Source organism: Micromys minutus (genome assembly GCF_963924665.1).
Source record: "Micromys minutus genome assembly, chromosome: 1".
Lineage (NCBI taxonomy): Eukaryota > Metazoa > Chordata > Mammalia > Rodentia > Muridae > Micromys > Micromys minutus.
In genome coordinates, this window is record NC_137969.1 from 181,019,655 (window position 1) to 181,040,366 (window position 20,712).

Consider the following 20,712-nt stretch of genomic DNA (forward strand, 5'->3'; position numbering starts at 1 on the left):
GGCAGACAGACAGACATACAGACAGACAGAGATAGAGACAGAAATTGAATTCAAATCTAGCCTTGGCAGAAGGTGCTCTTATTCACCAGACTACTTGGTTCCAGAGTGGTTTCAAGCTCACTGTATAGGTGAGGATAATGCTGACCTTTGACCTCTCATTTTTACCTCCCAAGTGCTGGTACAGCAGGAGTGCACCACCACACTTGCTTCTCTTTGAAAAGAAATTCTCACAAACGGAATCTAAGAACACGTTAAAACAGTAATCCATCATGATCAAGTATACCTCATCCCAGGGATGCAAGGATATATGGAAATCCATCAACATAGTCTACTATATAAACAAACTCAATGAAAAAAAAAAACATGATCATCTCATTAGATGCTGAGAAAGCATTTGACAAAATTCAACATCTTTTCATGTTAAAACTCTTGGAAAGATCAGGATTCAAGGCCCATACCTAAACATAGTAAAAGCAATATACAGCAAAAACAGTAGCCAACATCAAACTAAATGAAGAGAAACTTGAAGCAATCCCACTAAAATCAGGGACTACACAAGGATGTCCACTCTCCCCCTTACCTATTCTATATAGTACTGGAAGTCCTAGCCGGAGCAATTAAATGAGAAAAAGGAGGCCAAAGAGATACAAATTGGAAAGGAAGAAGTCAAAATATCACTATTTGCTGATGATATGATAGTATACTAAGTGACCCCAAAATTTCACCAGAGAACACCTACAGCTGATAAACAACTTCAGCAAAATGCCTGGATGTAAAATTAACTCACAAATTAGTAGCCTTCCTCTACTCAGAAGATAAATATGCTGAGAAAGAAATTAGAGAACAACCTTCAGAATAGTCACAAGCAATATAAAATACCCTGGTGTGACTCAAACCAAGGAACTGAATTGAAAGATCTGTATGACAAGAACTCCAAGTCTCAGAAGAATAAAATTGAAGATCTCAGAAGATGGAAAGATCTTTCATGCTCATGGATTTATAGGATTAATACAGTAAAAATGGCCATCTTGACAAAAGCAATATAGATTCAGTGCAATCCTTATCAAAATCCAAACTCAGTTCTTCATAGAGTTAGAATGAGCAATTTGCAAATTCATTTGGAATAACAAAAAACATAGGATAGCAAAAACTATTCTCAACAATAATAGAACCACTGGGGGAATCACTATTCCCAACCTCAAGCTCAATTACAGAGCAGTTGTGATAAAAACTGTATGGTATTGGTACAGAGACAGGCATGAAGATCAATGGAATAGAATTGAAGACCCAGAAATGAACCCATACGCCTATGGTCAAGTGATCTTTGACAAAGCAGCTAAAAACCTTCAATGTAAAATAGACTGCATCCTCAACAAATGGTACTGATCCAACAGGCAGCATGCAAAAGAATGCAAATTAACAAAAATTTCCCCCTGTACAAAGCTCAAGTCCAAGTGGATCAAGGATCTCCACTTAAAACCAGATATACTGAAACTAATAGAAGAGAAAGTGGGGAAGAGCCTCGAATACATGGGCACAGGGAACAGAACACCAGTGACTTATGATCTAAGATCAAGAATTGACAAATATGGGACTTCAAAAAATTTCAAAGTTTCTGTAAGGTAAAGGAGATTGTCAATAGGACAAAATGGCAATCAACAGATTGGGAAGATTTTCACCAATTCTACATCCAATAGAGGGCTAATTTCTAATATATATAAAGAACTCAAGAAGTTAGACTCCAGATAATCAAATAACCCTATTAAAAATGGGGCACAGAATCCTCAACTGTGGAATACCGAATGGCTGAGAAGCAGCACCTAAAGAAATGCTCAATATCCCTAGTCATCTAGAAAGTGCAAATCAAAACAACACTGAGATTCCACCTCACACCAATTAGAATGGCTAAGATCAGAAACTCAGGTGACAGCAGATGCTGGCAAGGATGTGAAGAAAGAGAAACACTCCTCCTCTGTTGGAGGGGTTAAGTTGGTACCACCACTCTGGAAATTAGTCTGTTGGTTCCTCAGAAAATTGGACATAGTACTACCTGAGGCCCCAACTCTACTACTCTTGGGCATATACCCAAAATACACAAAATACACTCCACCATCTAACAAGGACACATGTTCCACCGTGTTCATAGCAGCCTTATTTATAATAGCCAGAAGCTATAAAAATCCCAGATGTCCTTCAATAGAGGGATGGATATAGAAATATAGATTTATTCAATGGCATACTACTCAGCTATTGAAAACAATGAGTTTATGAAATTCTTAGGGAAATGGATGGAACTAGAAAATATCATCCTGAGTGAAGTAACCCAATCACAAAAGTACACACATGGTATGCACTCACTTATAAGTGGAGATTATTCCAAAAGCTCAAAATACCCATGTAGAACTAGGTTTCTTATGTGATGTTACAGTGCATTACACAGCCATTTTGGTTAACAGTGCAATTATTAGGTTGGCATGATTATATTTAGAAAGCTATAAGTATTCTTAGAGAAGACAGATTCTGGCATGTTCTATGATATGTATAATTTCATAGCTAATGAAGTGATGAGTTTTAATAAAGGATATTTGTACTAGTCTATATTTTTCTAGAATTAACTAGTTGTGTTGTGTTATGTTACTAGTAAGGAGCTATATACTGCCTACAGTTGATGGAACAAGCAACGTGATTGATCATTGTGATCCCAGCTCACAGATTAGTGACATTCATTGCCTTTTAAGGGCATGTTGCTTGGGAACAAAGCTTCTCAGTATATGTGCTGTTTAGACCTCCAAAATGAAAGAGACAAGCATTCATGTGTTACATGTGTCCATTCTTCAGGCACCTATTAACAGTGCTTTGGTTCTGAGAGAGCGTTCAGTAAGTCATGTATTTTGTGCTAGTACTGTGCATGTCACTTAGGCACTGAGATCCCAACTGTAAATGAGTAGAGAGACAGTAAAAGAAAATATGCTTTCCTGAGATTTGTTTTTATTTCAACAAGGAAAGTATTTAACTTTGAGTTTTACAAGAAGTGTAAAGCGTGGTGATACCAGAACATGTAACCAGAGAACCTGACCTAATTGGAGGCAGTAGTAACATGGGTAAGAGTCAATGAAGCATACCACATAAGGATTGCCCTTTTAGATAGCTCTGTGTGAAGCTGAAATTTGGACTTTTGAAGTAAGCGTGGGAGAGCAAAGGGAGGTATGTGGGTAGTGGAGAGGGGGCTTGGTTGTTTAGTGGTACCTAGACACATTTGAGGAATTTGTCCATTTAAGCTTGAGAATCGCAGCGAAAGCCTTCCAGTCTGCAGAGTTGATGGAGGAAGAGTGAACTGTGAAGGGTTTAGCTATGCAAGATTGGAGAGAATATATGTGATCGTAACAGTACGGGGTGTGTGTTGTAGAGCTTGTCAAGTGTTCATTTTTATTATTGTTTTGTATATCTGTATTTAAGTTAGGTGTGAGAGACCTAGAAACAGAGAGTTGAGAAGGAGTAAGAACCTTAGACCAGACACAGATATGAGGACACACAGAACTTATGCTTGAAAAAATAATGTGTAATGCTTTGGCCTTGTGCTTAAAAAACACCATCACCTTGTTTTAAGGGTAGTTAATTTAATTGTTTTTGCAGCCATTTTGTCAAAGCATATAAGCTGCTGGGGGCATATGTACTTTTTTTTTTTTAGGTTAGAGCGTATTATTTTCCTTTTTAATCTATTATTATTTTTTGGTGACATATGCTCTTAAGTTGAAGGAGTATTAATTACCTCATGAGTAATGACAAGATGGAAGTATTAGTTGTCAGACTTTTTGTACAATGACCCATGTGCTTTTCCTGCGGTGGGTATGGTTGGGAGTATTGTAAGCAGTGTGGTTATAACTTCAGAACAACTGATACTAAGACTCTCATAGGAAGCTCTGTTGGGAATGTGTAGTTCAGTGGTTTCTATTCATATTTATCTCATTTCTTACATATTTATCATGCACCATTTTATAAATTACTTCATTATTTAAGTTTTCTGTTTAATATAGATATTAAGCATTTTTAGTGTATTCTAGTATAAATAAGAAGCAATAGTGTGGTTGTTTTTACTGTAGGAAATGTTTTGGAGTTCATAGAATTGCATGTAATTGTAAGAGTCAAAATAGAGGGAATGTACTGTTTTTCCTCTTTTTATTTCTATTTTGAGAAATTAAAATGTAGATTATTAAATTGTGTATATTAAATAATAGCATTATTTGATTTTTTTATTAATTTTAAGTGTCAGATATTCTAATGAATTGAGATAGGTTAAAAATGCCCTTTAATTTTGGCAAATTTTATGTCATTTAAAAAATTCAGTAATGAATGGCATTGTTCCACAAAGAAAAACCAATATGAAATAGTATATTATTTTTTCTTTCAAACTTGTTTGATGGAACCTTTTATGGAATAAAAGGCCTGTAGTAAGTACACTGTACATTATAAAACTGAAAGTTGCTCATATAAACTCTGACTTAAATGGTTCTTAAGGACCACAGTATCACTGTGCAACCAAGGCTGGACTCTGGTTCAGCGTGTATCCCTAGACTCACCTCTGAAGTGAGATCCCTCATCAGCTTGCTTTGAGTCACATGTGTATCAACATGGTGGACTGGGTTTGTTTGTGACAGTTCACAGTTTTATTTTGTATTTTATATTGAATCATAAAATTGCTGCCAGGTTTGTATGTATGCTTAAACACGTGTTTATTTTTGGAGACCATTGATTCCTTCTCAGCTCCTAAAGATCTGAACACTGTTATGTTTAATTTCTACCTTCTTATGTAAGTCAAAGTATAACTGTGCTTTTATAATTACTAGATAAGGTTTGTATATCAGACTATAAGTGTGCCTTTAAAATTCATGGACAAGATTTGTTTTGGGAAATAATCCATACTTTCTCAGTGCCCTTCAGTGTTTCTCTTAGCGCTTGTTTTGAGTTTTATGAACATTTACTTGTGTGCTACCTGCTGATAGGACTGCCAGCCTGCTTGGTGATAGGTTGATATTCACGACAAAAGCAGAATGCTCATCTTGTCCTTGCTGCTTATCTAAGTCTTCAGTCAGTGTCTTTGCTTCCTTATTAAAACTGGTGTATTTGCTAGAATGCAAAACCTCTAATTGAGAAGAAACACAGTGCCAGCCATCAAGTAAACATCTACATGAGTTGTTCATTTCACATGTGTTGTCAGTGGTCACAATGAATGTGTTCTTTCCCAGTCCCACTGACCTGGGTTCTCTCATTGATCATCATCTTCATGCACATGTCTTCTTTTTGCTGTAGGTATGACCCTGAACGTTTTATCAGAGTTATATGCTATTTTTATTTGTATGACTAGTTACTAGAATGTTTCTTGGGACTCATTGCTGTTGAAATACTGTACTAGATAATTTGATCGTATTCAAGATTTTAAACTTTTGTGCATGCTGTGCTTGGCATCATCTTTTAGCTAAGCAGTTCTCTATGTGATGTTACTTAGTGGTTGTAGTTTTAAGTTCTGGTATATACAAAGAGAAGTACATTACCATAGACACTTGGTTTCAGAAGATAGGTTGTGTAACTAAAAGAATGAATGGAAAATTTAGAGTGGATTCAGAAGAAACCAAGAAATGTCCGAAACACTCTTAAGCAAGTAGATATTCTGAAAAGTCTTATGTAATAAACTCTGAGATAGAAAATAATTAAGGAACAAAATCACAACACAAGGAACTTAAGGAATGTTCTGTGGTTCTGAGCATGTTTGGCTCTTGAGGAGGACTCGAGTTTGCTTCTTGACACCCATGACTAGCAGCTTGCAACTGCTGTAACTCTTTCTCCAGGGTATCTGACATTTACCTTCATTAAAGTAAATGTAAATTTTTGTTAAGCATTTATAAAATGATTTATTTTTTTTTTCTCTACAAGGTCAAAAGAAATAGACTGGCAGCCTTATTTTACTACACGCATTGTAGATGATTTTGGCACTCACCTACGAGTATTCAGAAAGGCCCAACAGAGAGTAACAGAGAAAGATGATCAAGTAAAAGGTACTGACTCTATTTCACTTGAAAGTCAGGATTTAAAATTTTCTTAATTCCTTTGTATATTCTCAGTTATTCCTTGTTGTTCTAGGTACAGCAGAGGATCTGGTAGAAACCTTTTTTGAAGTTGAAGTTGAAATGGAGAAGGATGTTTGCCGGGATCTAGTGTGTACTTCTCCCAAAGATGAAGAAGGTCTTACTTTTACTATAACCCTTTTGAGTCCAGTCACAGGATAGAGACAAGTTGGCAGAGCAGTTCTAAGGTGGCATTTTTCTTGCACAGGATAGCTTTGTGTAGAGAAAATTTTTATTGTAATCCTTTCAAGTAGTTTCTGCATTCTTTTCCCATCTTGAAGGTTATCTTAAAATAACTGAACGCCTATATTTTAGGAACAGTAGTAATTTCAACTTAATATCTCAACCCTAAGAGTTTATCTGTTATCCTAAAATTGTTTCTAGTTAATTTTAAATAAAATGTTTACATTGTTATATACTGTTTTATTTATTTGACTAGATACTGGAATAAGTGTTTCTTGATGTTCAAATAAAATTTTTCTTGATGAGAAGTCAGACAAATTTTAGGTAGAAATGTTTTTTATTTAACTTTTGTTTAGTGTCACAATTAGGCATTTCCTATTTAGAATGTCTTTTTACCAATGGGATTAGCTGTTGAATTATTTCCCAGGAAATTTCCATGTGGGAAAAACAATAAGGAAGAATTGGTAGTTCTGGAAGTGGTTTCCTTCAGTTTTGAGAATATACTAAACTTTTCTTGCCTTTACTATTATTTTCTTTCCTGTTTTGTCTTTTTTTTCTGTTTATACGTGTTATTAAGTTCAGTTTTCACTGCTAGTTCATAAACATTGTGTGAAATAGTTAAGTGGCATGAAGTATAAATATGAGGTGAGTTTTCTTAAACCAGTATACTAGAAGAGCTTATGGCTACATTGTTTTTACATGCTGAAATGGCAGAAGTGCTGTTTTTCTGAAATAATTATTAGGTTATCATTACATGCACAAATAACTTCCAAGTATGCAAGGATAATTAATACATAATAGAAATAAGAATACATTGTGTACTTAAAACGGTCTTAGAGAAAATCATTTCTGTCATTAAAATTCTTCATGATTAATTATGACTTTGACTAATGAAGTCATATTTGGAGAACAGAGAAGACGATTTAGTGGACATATGTAAGTAGCAAAGTAGGAAGCTGTTATAAATATGAACCACCTTAAAATAAAATGTTTTTTATATTAAGAATAGATAGAAACTCTTAGATTTTCTAATGTTATTATAGCTACTTTTTCTGTTTTTAGGATTCCTAAGAGATTTGTGTGAGGTTTTATTATATTTATTGCTACCTCCTGGAGATTTCCAGAGCAAGATCATGCGATACTTTGTCAGGGTAAGCCTAAATTCATACCAAATAATGACATAAAAGAACTTAAAGCAATAGTTCTCAAAATCTTTGGCTGCAAGACTCAGTTAAACTTTATAATTATTGAAGCATCAAGAAGCTTTTTAAAATATAATACTTTATCTATACTATATATATATATACACACACAGACATACACATATAGTATAGATGAAGAATCATATTTTTAAAAGCTCCTGATATATATACATACACATATATAGTATAGTGTGTATATATATATATATATATATATGTGTGTGTGTGTGTATATATATATATATATATATATATAATAAAATACAAAAATGAAATTTTAAACCATGAGTATGTAAGTATATACTTCATTAGCTGATAGATCACTGACATGTCATCTTATTTCTTTTAAAGTCTTACTATATGCTTGTTAGAGGCTGAGAATAAAAAGTAAATAAAGTGTCATTATGAAAATGGATTTTACCAAGTCCATTTTTTGAGAAAAGCATTTATCTATGGCTACATTACCCTGAGCTCACAAATCTTGTCTGATCTCATAAACTAAGCAGGTTTGACTTTGGTTAGTATTTGAATAGGAGAAATGACCTTGGGGACCTTTTCTGAATACTTCCAAGGTCATTGGCCAATACTTTTGAGAATTGTGTTTCAGTTAGATGCTTTCTTTAATCTTTGGTTATAATGCATAGACCTTTGTATAATTGAAAAACTACTCATACAATATATTTTTTATCATGTTTCTTCCCTGAGATCTCCCTACCCACCTACTTCATTTTCCTTTTTTGTGTCTCTCTCAAAAACAAAACAGAAATCAAGAAACACAGAAAAATCTCACAACAAATAGAATCACAGTAAGACAAAACAAAACATGAAGTCCACAAATATCAGTGGGTTTGTTTCCTGTTGTGCAACTACTCCTGGGCATGGGACCTTCCCTGAAGTGTGGTTGATATGCCCAGTGAGACTCCATGGGAGAAAGTTGGTTTTCCTCCTTGCCAGTAGCATCAATTATAGATAGCCTCTTGGTTACAGATGGGATTTTGTGTCTACTTTTCTGTTTTAGTGCTTAAAATCATATATGAGTCCTGTTGTGGCTGGATGATAATGTTTCTTTGAAGTCATCCATCACCTTTGGGTCTTAAAACTCCTTTTGCTTCCATTTAGTCTCCTTTGCTCCTTTAACGCTGAGAGGAGGTTTGGTGAAAATATCCCTTTTAGGACTGAGTGTGCCAAAGACTCACAATCTCTGCATTTTATCCATTTGTGTATCTGTGCTAATTCCATTCCATGCAACAAGAATCCTCTCTGGTTTGGGTTGAATAAAGCACAAATCTATGAATATAGCCATATTTCATTAAGAGTTACTTTATTGCTATGTTCCTTTAGCTGAAGAACATTAGTAGGTTTTTCTTTAAACCCATGACCCTATTGTCAGATTCTTGGTCATTTTACAGTGTCAGGTATGGGATCTAATATCTTGAAGTGAGTATTTCATCTGGTAAGAAAGTTATTGATTATACCTATGACATTTGTGTCATTATTGAACCAGCACATCTCCCAGGGAGGTCACTATTGTAAGTCTCAGCGTTTATGGTGGTACTGATTACTTTTCTCCACCAGTAGACTACCTTCCAGTACCATGAATGCTAATTGTTAGGGGTGAAGCTTCTCTTTAGACACTGGCTTATTTATCACAAACTCTTCCATGTTTGATGGCATAATTGTTATCTTCAGCAGTGGACCTTGCCATCAGTTTGTGGTGAGCAACCAAATAGTCTTGGCAGCAGCTTGTGGTGTTTAGAGTATTCCATGAGGACTAGTTGGCTAACAAGAATGAGACTTAAAATGTTTTCTTTGGCTTTACAGCTTTATATTAATTAGGTTAGATAGGTTAAATTTTCTAGATAAACATTTAAAAATGAAGTTGACTTTTCCTACTTGTAACATGACCAAGATGAAAACAGTGCTCAGGAGTCATATTTTCTCATTCAAGTCTTTTGTCTAAAACTGTGTGTAAATACAAATTTTGGCTTTAGCTGATGATTATGAATAATAAGAGAAGTATATATCCTGGTTAGGGGGGTAAGTAAAAGTACATTGGCCTAAACTGTAAACTCCTAAGTCTTTCCTCCTCCAAAGTATACAGCATTTTTTGCAACCTTGCTTTTATGCCTCTATGCTGTTGTTCAGTCAGTACCACACAATTTCCAACATTTGTAAACACTTGTTTTACAGACATGTTGACGACAAGTATAAAAAATGAGTGGTAAAGGTTTCATGGGAAGAGTATGATAGAGTAAAAGCCAATTATTGGGCTAATCCTTACAAAAGGTGGTTGATTCTCATCATGTCTGTTACTTGATTCAAAGCTACATTATTTTTTATTTCTTCTGCCTAATTTATAAGTATTTAAATTTTTCAGACCTAAGTCCTGTTCTTACCCATTCTGTACCTTTAAATACTGTCTAAATTCTGATTAGCTTTGACTTTGTATCTTTTGTTCAAACTTTGCTTCTGAATTCTATATTATGCTGACCTCATTTGAAATAACTCTGATTAACTCAGTTACTTTTAACCAGAATGAAAGTGCTAAGGCTGGAGAGATGATTTCTAGGTTAGCTGCTCTTACAGAGGACTGAAGTTCAGTACCCACTGCTGGTGTGAATGCAAATTTATAGTCAGTATGTAAATCAGACAGCTCTCAAATACCTCTAACTCCATTCCAGGAGAGCAAGTTCCTCTTTAAGCTGCTGAGAGTGTCCACATTCATGATGTAATATACATATACAGATAGTCACATGTGCAGGTAAAAAGAAAAAAATCTCCAACATCAAAATGCAAGTCTTATTTTTGATTCTATATCATCTCTCCAACTTAGCCCTCTCCCCCTTTAAATTCCAGTGAAAATAATATAGCCATCAAGCAAGGTTTTCAAATCTAGAGTCCTCCTGGATTCTGTATGATGTAATTTTTATCAGTAGCCTTTATGACATAAAGTGTCAAAGGAAACTAATTTGTGTAGTAAAGTTCCAAAAAGGGATTATATTCAGGAATGGTTCAAATGGGGGAAATCAAGCTTCATTATAGAACTACAAGGAATAGGGGGTGATCAGTGGGTTGAACATTACATTTTTATTATCCATCCTTCTAATGATGGGTATCTAGTCTGTTCCAGTGTCTGCTTATTTTGAATAGAGCAGCAATAAACATGGATGAGCTAGTGTCTTTGTCGTAGGATGTAGGAACCTTTGGGTGTATGACCAAGAGTGATATAGTTGGCTCTTGAGGTAGATCTGTTCCCAGCTTCTTGGGGAGCCACCAGTAGTGGGGTAATGTTTCCTTTACCCCACATCCTCACCAACATGCCAGCTCACATTATTTTTATAGGTCAGACTGACTTATGTAATGATGGCACTGACCATGGTGCCTATATCAATTAAGAAATGTCCTACAGAAGTGGCTGCAGGCCAATCTGGTTTGGATAGGTTTTCATTTGAGTTTCCTTATTGACTCTTCCGTTTATATCAAGTTGATAGCTGAAGCTAACTCTGACAGATGAAAGATCAGGAGTGGCCAATGATTATGTTCTCTCATTAGGATTTTTGCTAGAGGTAGGCTACAATCAGATAGGTAGCAAGAGTAAGGATGAGAAATTTGGTCAGAGATTGAGGGTGGTGGCATTCTAGAAAAACACCTTTGGTTGAATTATTCCTGAAATGTTGGCTACAACAATGAAAACAGGTGGAGGTCTAATTTGGAAGAGGCTTCAGGTAACTAAAGAGTTGTATTGAGGATAAAGTTGTTCCAGTCAATTATAGTTGCCACTTTCTTCCCCTAAAAGTACCATTTTCTTTTTCACTCACTGACAGTTGTCTCCTGCTTCTCTGTTCTCATTCAGAATAACTTTTGTTACTCTCTTAGCTAGATCATGTTCAGTTTTTCCCAGTACTGAAGGCAGTGCCGAGTTCTTTTTCTTCATAGTATTTTCTGTATTTAAAGTGATAAATCGTTTTTTGTATTTATAAATTGGTGCTTTTCTCCATAATGGACTGTGAACGGAGACCATACCAAACAAGTAATACTGTTGTGAGTCGAGTGGTTAGCTCAGTGTGTGATATATAGCCCATACCAAACCAGTGATTCTCTTGTGATGAAAAATGAAACCCAGTTAGTCCTCTTGGTGGTTATGGCATACATGTTATTGCAGAGCCAAGAATGAAGATATGTTTTGTGAAGTGACATTATTGTTTAAAAATACACAAAAATGTAGTCAATGTATTTGTCTTGCTCTACATGCTCTAGGACAGAGTTCATTCTTTCTAGTCAAATCTACTTTAGTACAGCACTGATTTCAGCCAGTCATTTTTTTTTTCATTTTACTTATAGCCCTTTATCAGTTTTCTTTGTTTAAATTCAAACTTCACTTGAATCGTTTTGTTTAAATTAACAATTAAATATAATTTAGTTAATCATGACTTATAATTAATTAAAATTAGTAATTATAATAAAGAGGTCTTTCTATAGTATGCATCTTATTGATGCATAGATTGTAGAAATATAGTAATTGTCCAAGGTAATTACTACTTAACTACTTTCTATTGCTGTGGTTTATTCACTAAAGAATTCTTGGATTCAGTAACTTTTATTTGCATTTGATGCAGTCTTTGAGAAATTTGAGGTCTTTGGACCAGCAAGAATGCCCAGTGGGTAAAGGCATCTGCACCAACCTGATGACCTGAGTTCAGTTTCCAGAACCCACATAATGGAAGAGAAGGCCATGCAAGTTTTCCTTTGTCCACACATGGTGATGTGTCCCCCTGCCATGATGTAATAAAACATATGAAAAGGTTGAGGGTCTTACACTAAAAATTGCAAGCCAGAGGCTGTTATTATCCATTCCTGGGACTACAGGAATGCAGTATAATCCCGTGACAAACCTTTGTCCTGACAGACATTTTATGAGGAGAATTAGAAAACTGGAATACTTTTCTGAGACAGATTCACTGGTTATCTTAAATTTTATATATATATAAACATTATATATATATGACATAAACATATATATATGACATTAGAAAGCTTGGTGTAGTGGCTCATGTCTATAATTCCAAAGTTAGGAAGCTGAGGCAGGAGGGTTAGGTATTCAGAGTCATCCTCAGTTACATAAAAGGTGTGAGGCCAACCTCTGTTACCTGAGAAGCCATCTAAGGAGTAAAACAAAGAAATGAAAAGTTAGAAGTTACAGCGCACTTTGATAGGATCAGTTCCTTTAATGTAGAGCAGTAAAGAATCTCGGTCTCAGTGTCTAGGTGTTCCTGGTGCCTGCATTACTCTGTTAAAGTATTAGTTAATTCACTGTGGGGTAATGGTTGTTGGTGACACTGTTTGCTCATGCAGTATTTATAGTATTTCTTTAAAGGAAAAAGACTTCTGAGTGCATGTGTGTGTGTGTGTGTGTGTGTGTGTGTGTGTGTGTGTGTGTGTCACACACACACACACACACAAGAAAATGGCTTTGTAAGAGAATCAGTCTTTTACTTTGTTACATAAATATTGTATTGTTAGAATTATGAGTATTCTCAAGAATGTATTTTGATAATTTCAGATATTACAGGCATTAAACTATGACTAAACCCTGCTTTAAAATCTGTTAGTAGTATTAGTTCTAAATTTCTTATGTCTTCATTTTTATAAATAAATGGCCATGTTAGACGTAAGTAGCTTAGAGGAGTGGATAAATATATTTAAAGATGACTAAATAACTAGGTTAGTTGATGAATTGCATTTATACATGGGAAGCGCTACTGTATCAGGGAAATAAAGACATAAAATAAGAATAATACTAAAAGACAAATACTGGAAATATAGGCAAAGCTGTGTTTTAAACTTGCAAGTGAACAAAAGTTCTGCTGGAAGGCTCGGGATCATTGGTTCTTAGAGGGAGGACATAAAAACAGCAAGGCCTGGGACTGTACAAAAATGGGTAGATTGTAGTATTTTTTTTCTCACATGTAAAAATACTTGGATAGAGGAGATACTTGTGTTCCAGTTTTGCAGATTTATCAAATGTTGATACTATACAGTACTTGTTCCATCTTATTACTTGAAGTAAGCATAATTTCAAATTGATGTGTATCTTCTCTTTCTCATTTTAAAATACATATAATGTAGATGCTTGTAATATTTTGTCCTTTAAAAATTCACATAATTGCTAATATGCTACAGGTGTTCCTTAACTGTTTTTAAAAAATAATTCCCCTCTAATTGTTGTAGAGATGTGTTTAAGTTGATAGTGGTAATTTTATCTAATTTACGTGAAGGTGGTAGCTCACCTTTTTGTAAGGCTTCAATGATTCTATGTTCCATGTGAATTATAGCTCTTAATGTTGTTTCAGGAAATCAAATTTAGATTTGAGAAGATGCTGAATTAATTGAGCTATGTATTTTTAAATTTAATTTTAGGAAATCCTTGCACGAGGAATTCTTCTTCCATTAATAAATCAACTCAGTGATCCTGATTATATTAATCAATATGTCATATGGATGGTAAGTTTCTTTGAAAATTATGACTTGTCTTTGTGTGTTTAAAATAGGGTTTTTTGTAAAAATAATATTTGGAAATCAGAGTGATTAAGCAACAGTATATTAAAGAAATTAAATACAAAAACATTTTTAAATTAGTCTGTACATTTTCTAGCACCTTCCTTACCACTATGGTGTTGCTACTACTTGTTTTAAGGTAATGGTTTTTACTGCCTGTGTTATCTATACATACTTTTAACAATGCTCCTACATGTTAACAATGTATAGGACCTGTCTTGCTGTCCCCAAAGTATGAAGCTTTTACTTTTAAAACTCTGGCTTTATTTTTTAGAATTTCATTTTAGTAGGTTTTAGTGGGTCAGATGGGTTTTGAGCTAATATTTCTTCCTCCTGTTTTATAACTATTACAATTTTAGTGGTTGTTGTAAAATTTAGAATGAGCAGCTTCAACAGCATAAGTATAGAACAGGGTTTCATATCCAGTTTGAGCCTTGCCAAAAGTATCATTTCAAGTCCTTGTCCTGTGGCTCATGTCACATATATTTTATATACTATTATTCAGTGGTGCAAATTAGGCTTTTTGAATCCTAGTTTCTTTTATTAAAATAAAAAAACCCAAGGACAAATAAAACCTCTGAGTACAAGTCTATATGTATCATTTTTAATGATCCACATTTTCTTATAATTTAAAATTTCTTCTTTTTTCTTTTCTTCTGCAAACTTTCTTGTAGAATTTGTAAACGTTTTAAGCTTGTTGACCACAGTGGTGTCAAACTCACTGAGCCTTTACTTATTGGGAACTGTTTGCTATCAGGTTCCATAATATTTCCATCTTCTCTAGTGATTTTGACAGCTTCATATTAGTACTTTAAAGGTGTTTGGTTGGAAAAATAATCTGGTCTTCATGCTTTCCTTGTTTCTAATGAAAAGCAAACGTCAGTATCATGACTGTCTGTTTTTGTGGATCTGAGCCTTTGCAATTTCCAGTACCTTGGCTCTCTGCTGAGAATTACAGATGTTTTGCTACTTTTTCATAGCTCTGTTGTTTTGCCTAGTTGAGAATGTTTTATCCAACACAGTGATTAAAATAGAGATTGTTGTGTAGATATGAAATGCTCAGTTACTCGCCATGTGATAACAAAGCCGTGATTAAGTTTAATATAATCCTCTCTTTTAGTTCCTGAATGTGCTTGTGATAGGGAGATCTTCCCTCATTATAAGTCCATAAAGGAATACTCATCCTGTCTGTATTCTTACTCTGGCTTGTACTCTTGGTATTTTTCTCTCTTCTCTCTCTCTCTCTTTCTCTCTCTCTCTCTCTCTCTCTCTCTCTCTCTCTCTCTCTCTCTCTCTCTCTCTCTCTCTGTTTTTGTTTGTTTGTTTATTTTTGCATGTAAACCACTAGAGGGAGTCTTGACAGTGTGCATCCTAGAGATTACACATTTTAAATGTTATCCCCTTTTCTGATTTTACCTCCTGAAACCTATCGCATTGCCCCTCCCCCTGCCTCTGTAAGACTGCTTCCCCACCTACCCACCCACTTACTCAATCCTCACTCCCCACTCAGGCATTCTCCTACACTGGGGCATCTAGCCTTCTCAAGCCCAATGAATAGCCTCTCCTCTCATCAATGCCCAACAAGGCCATCCTCTGCTACATATGCAGATGGTACCATGGGTCCCTCCATGTGTACTCTTTGGTTCATAGTTTAATCTCTGGGTGCTTTGTGGGGTTGCAGATCCCTTCAACTCCTTCAGTTCTTTCTTTACCTCCTCCATTCAGGACCCTGTGTTCAACTACTGTAGTTGTCATGCTCTGGCAGAGCTTCTCAGGAGACAGTTATATCAGGCTCCTGTGAACATGCACTTCATGGCATCCACAATATTTTCTGGGTTTGGTGGGTGTATATGGGATGGATCCCCAGGTGGGGCAGTCTCTGGATAGCCTTTCCTTTAGTCTCTGCTTCAAACTTTGTCTACATATTTCCTCCCTTATTTTGTTACCCCTTTTAAAAAGGACTGAAGCATCTACTCTTTGGTCTTTCTTCTTCTTGAGCTTCATATGGTCTGTGAATTGTACCTTGGGTATTCTGCGCTTTTGGGCTAATATCCACTTATCAGTAAGTTCATACCATGTGTGTTCATTTGTGACTGGGTTACCTCACTCAGGATGATAGCTTCTAGTTTCATCCAGTTGCCTAAGAATTTCATTTCACCTTAAAACAAAACGAAACAATAACAAAAGAACACTGCCTTGGTGCTTTATGTATGAAAGTAATACTTACATCAAATAAACAATGAATTATTATTGGGACTTACTAATACTAGCACAAGCCACAACAGTTTGTGAACTTGGAGAGCTACCTACCACTAAGACATGCAGCTTTTCTAAGTTTTACCCATGTTGTGGTGGGTTATTCAGTTATGTAGCTGCTTTTAAATCATCCCTTATCCATGTAAGAGAACCCTTGTCCACATCCCCATTAGCAGTCCCAATAATAATTCATTGCTTTGTTTGACTTTGGTTTTACATGGGTTCCTTTTCTAGAATGAGTAGACATACACATATTAGGTGTTCCAGGAAAACTTTCCCTACACAACCAAGACAGTGTTTTGTTTTGTTTTATTTTAAGGTGGAACTAATGGAAATATAAAAACAATAAATAAGTAAATACCAAGAGTACAAGGCAGAGTAAGAATACAGATGAGTGTCTAACCCTAGTTAACTTGGTTTGTTTCACAGTGAGCACTCAACCCCTTCCAAAACTAAAGAACTTTTGCTCAGTTCCTGTTGATCTCATCTTCTGATTTGAGGTCTTTTGGTTTAGCTTCAGCTACCTTGATTTCCTTGATGTCATCAATCATTCTGAGCATGGTTCTGTGCTTTTTGGCATATAATATGTGTGGCTTCTGTTTTGTTTATAGTGTGTGACCCATTTTAATGTAAGCACATGCACACTGCCTTATCCCTTTGGTATACATACTTGCTTTGTAGCGAATAGCTTGTGCCCATGGTTTCATATTGAATTTTTTATAAGAAATCCCTTGCTACCTGTTCTTTAAAACTTTATTTTCAGATCCGAGATTCAAATTGCAACTATGAGGCCTTTATGAACATTATTAAACTGAGTGACAATATCGGAGAGTTAGAAGCAGTCAGAGATAAGGCATCAGAAGAGCTACAGTACCTTAGATCTTTAGATACAGCCGGTGATGGTAAGTGATTCTCTTCAAGGGTTACCCTCGCCTTCATAAAACTTTTAAGTTACATTAGTGGAATCATAAACATCTTTTTAATGCTCAAATTAAGCATTCCATGCTGTATTAATATGTTATTAGACTAAAAACATTATTTTCTAAATGTGAGGGTGATGTGGTATTGCAGTTTTCCCTAGCATATAGATAATAGGTATAATTAAATTAAAGTAAATAAATAATTTCATGAAACAATTATATTGTTTTTAATTGAAACTCAATTGCTGTAGTGATTATTTGTTGAATTAAATTACAGCAAATATATTGAAAGTATTTCTGAAATACCTCAACCATTTTTAGCTTATAATAAGTTTGTTTTTTCTCCTTCAGATATTAACACTATCAAAAATCAAATAAATAGCTTATTATTTGTAAAGAAAGTATGTGACTCAAGAATACAGCGGTTACAGTCAGGCAAAGTAAGTATAAAATACTTGTAAAATAATGCCTAGTTGCAAATACTTCATTTTGATTAAAGTGCCTAGTTTGGATAAAACATTACTAGAACTATTTACAACAGGACTTAAACGGAGCTCATGTATGTGTATTCTTGCACTGTGCGTGTACTAAAAGTGTCTTCCATGGTTGTTTTCCACCTTATTTTGAGATAGGATCTTTCAGTGGACCTTCGCTCACCTGTCAACTGTAGTTGCTGGTCACTGTGCTTTAATAGTAAGCTGTTTCTTTCTGTATCATTTGTCCTCCAGCACTTGGGATGCAGAAACAAGCCTTTGTGGCTTGCTTTTTTAAATAAGTTCTGGGAATTTGAACTCAAATCTTCTAGCTTGCACAGCAAGCACTTTGTAAACTGAGCATATACTTAGCCCCAAAGCAGTAATGTTATATGATATAGTTTGGCACTTTCTAAAACATTCAGGAAGATTGATTATAATACAGCTTGAAAGTTGCCCTTCTGCAGTGCTGCTGGGCTTTGATGATCTCTGGAGAGAGGTCTTAGTTTTATAGGGTGGGGTTTGATAAAGTTGTCAAACATACGGTTTGCTTTAAGCAATAATTAGTGAAATGTATGTGAAGATAAGATGAATTTGACAGCTGTTTCAGAAACTTTGATGAATCAGGACAAAAATAAGTACAAAACACCCACATGTTGATTATGGTTATTAGAAGCCACAGAAGTTTAATTTCGGAGGATGCTTATGAGCATATAGAGAGTGATGTGGTAGTCTGTATAGCATCTTCATATGAACTACCAACATCTAATGTACAAATTGTCCTTAACAGCATATATTAGTCTACTGCTGGTCCACAGTGTTTTAGTAAGTTGGTATGAACAAAATCTGAAGCCCAGTTGGAGATGACAAGAGATAAGTACAGAAAAGAATATGTCAATGATCAACTTCACATTCACATGTGTTTTTGCTTGCCTTTCTTTGCTGGGATGACACTCTGATCAAAAACAACTTAAAGATGGAAGGATTTTGTTTTACACTTTTTTAGGTCATAATTCATAATTAAGAGAAGTCAGGGCAGGAATTGGAGTGGAAACCATGAAAGAATACTACTTACTGACTCGTTCTTTGGCTTGTGATGCTAGTTTCTTATACAGTACAGACTCAAGTAGTCTAGTGATCATTCTGCTCACAGAGGGCTGGGCCCTCCCACATTCATTATCGGTTAAGACAGTAACCAACCTTTGTGGTGTTTGTTTTCCTCGTGTGTAAGATCAGGTTGGTAGTAACCAACAGGATTGCTGTACAGTTTAGATGAAGTAATATGTGGAATGCATCCAGGGCAGTGCTTGGCATTAAATGCTCTTTAAATTTTGAACTTGTTCTCTGCTTCTCTTTGTTGGCAGCTATTCTACTGTATTGCTTTAAATAGTTTACTGTTTATATAGGCTAAAAGAAATACATAGTTTAATTGTAACAGATTTTGCTCTGTAAAAAGCAACATTGCTTCTTGGATATATTTCTTCCTCTTAGATAAATTTTAATAAAAACGAAAAGTTAATGAGGTTCATTATGAATTTTTGGATACGTGAAACATTCAAACATAGTCTTTTCCTTTTATGTCCTGTAATGTTTGTTTTATTATAGAATACATAGAAATAGAGGATACATGAAAATACAATGATATATTTTGTATTGGAGAAAATGTCTATTATATTTTAAATGATTATTTGCTAACTATTTTTAAAAATGAATAAGCATTTAGAGTTGTGGAGCCGAGTATTTTATTGGGAGCCATCATACATGAGATGTTTTGATAGACTGTTGTACTTTCTTATATTCATGTAAACATCCTACTGTAATGATTGTTGATTGACGTCCTTGTATCCACTTGTGTTTGTAGGAAATAAATACTGTGAAGCTGGCAGCAAACTTTGGGAAACTTTGTACAGTCCCCTTGGATAGCATTCTTGTAGACAATGTTGCACTACAATTTTTTATGGGTAGGTAAAACTTTTAAATAATACACACATTGTTTGCTTGTTATTTTAGATTTTAAAATTGTGGTAAGACATCAAGTATCACAAAAATTCCAAAACATAATAGTTTTAAGTGTATAGTTCAGTGATATTAAATACATTCTTGAGGTGCAAGCATCCCACGTCTTTCTGTCTAACCTGTTTCTTCTGTTATAAGGCAGACTTCCTACTTATGAAAGTGATTGGCTTATTCCTCAGCATATCCTCAGGATTATTCTATGTTGTAGCATATGTCATAATTTTTTCTCCTTTCAAAGACTGTCACATACATACATACATACATACATAAACACGTGTGCCTGTGCATATATACATACCTTTTCTGTCCCCAGTGGTAACCTTTTCATGTCCCCATTTCTTCACAGGGCTCTTTGGTTAACTCTGTAGTTTAGTTAGTGTAAGTTAGTTTGCAGTGTGTATAGATGTGTAAGTAGCTTTTTAAGATACGTCTTTCAGTTTTATTAGGTATATACCAGTAAGTGGAATTAGTGAGTCATATTAAGTTTTGGTACTAATTTCTTGAAGACCCAGCATAATTTTTTTTTTTTAGTGACTGTCCTGTTTTACATTTTAGCTAGTTTACTCTCCCAGGTCTTTACTCAGGCTTTCTTTAGGGTTCCCTCAGGCCCTGCCAGCATTTCATCATGGAGTTGGCTTCCTGTTCTGCTATCTTGCATGTTGTTAATAATTTAATTTAAAGTATTGGTGAATTTTGGATGATTATTTTACATTCCAATTGGAACTCACTTTTTTTTTTCTTTAAAAATTATGGATGTAGATTTTTTTGGAAATAAAAAATACTTTTCATACCTAATGAACACTTGGCATACTATTTTATCATAAATCATAGACTATTCTAGTATGCTTAAAAATTTATTGAGAAAGATTTTTTTTTTAATCCAGCACTTGATAAATGGAAGCAGAAGGATTAGAAGAACAAGGTTGTCACCTATTTAGCAGTTCCATGGCCAGCCTGAGCTCCATGTGTTCCGGTGTCTAAACAAGCA

General features: G+C 34.9%; 1 protein-coding gene across 2 annotated transcripts in view; it reads left to right on the forward strand.

Moving 5' to 3' along the window:
- SNX13 (sorting nexin 13) overlaps positions 1-20,712 on the forward strand; it is a 101,583-nt gene that overhangs the window by 41,622 nt on the left and 39,249 nt on the right. For both annotated transcript variants that reach the window (XM_080934600.1, XM_080934601.1), the window contains exons 6-12: positions 5,929-6,050; positions 6,136-6,237; positions 7,365-7,453; positions 13,922-14,005; positions 17,079-17,217; positions 17,587-17,675; positions 19,570-19,669. In XM_080934600.1, coding sequence (XP_080790726.1) covers positions 5,929-6,050; positions 6,136-6,237; positions 7,365-7,453; positions 13,922-14,005; positions 17,079-17,217; positions 17,587-17,675; positions 19,570-19,669 — 725 coding nt within the window. The remainder of the gene's footprint in view (positions 1-5,928; positions 6,051-6,135; positions 6,238-7,364; positions 7,454-13,921; positions 14,006-17,078; positions 17,218-17,586; positions 17,676-19,569; positions 19,670-20,712) is intronic.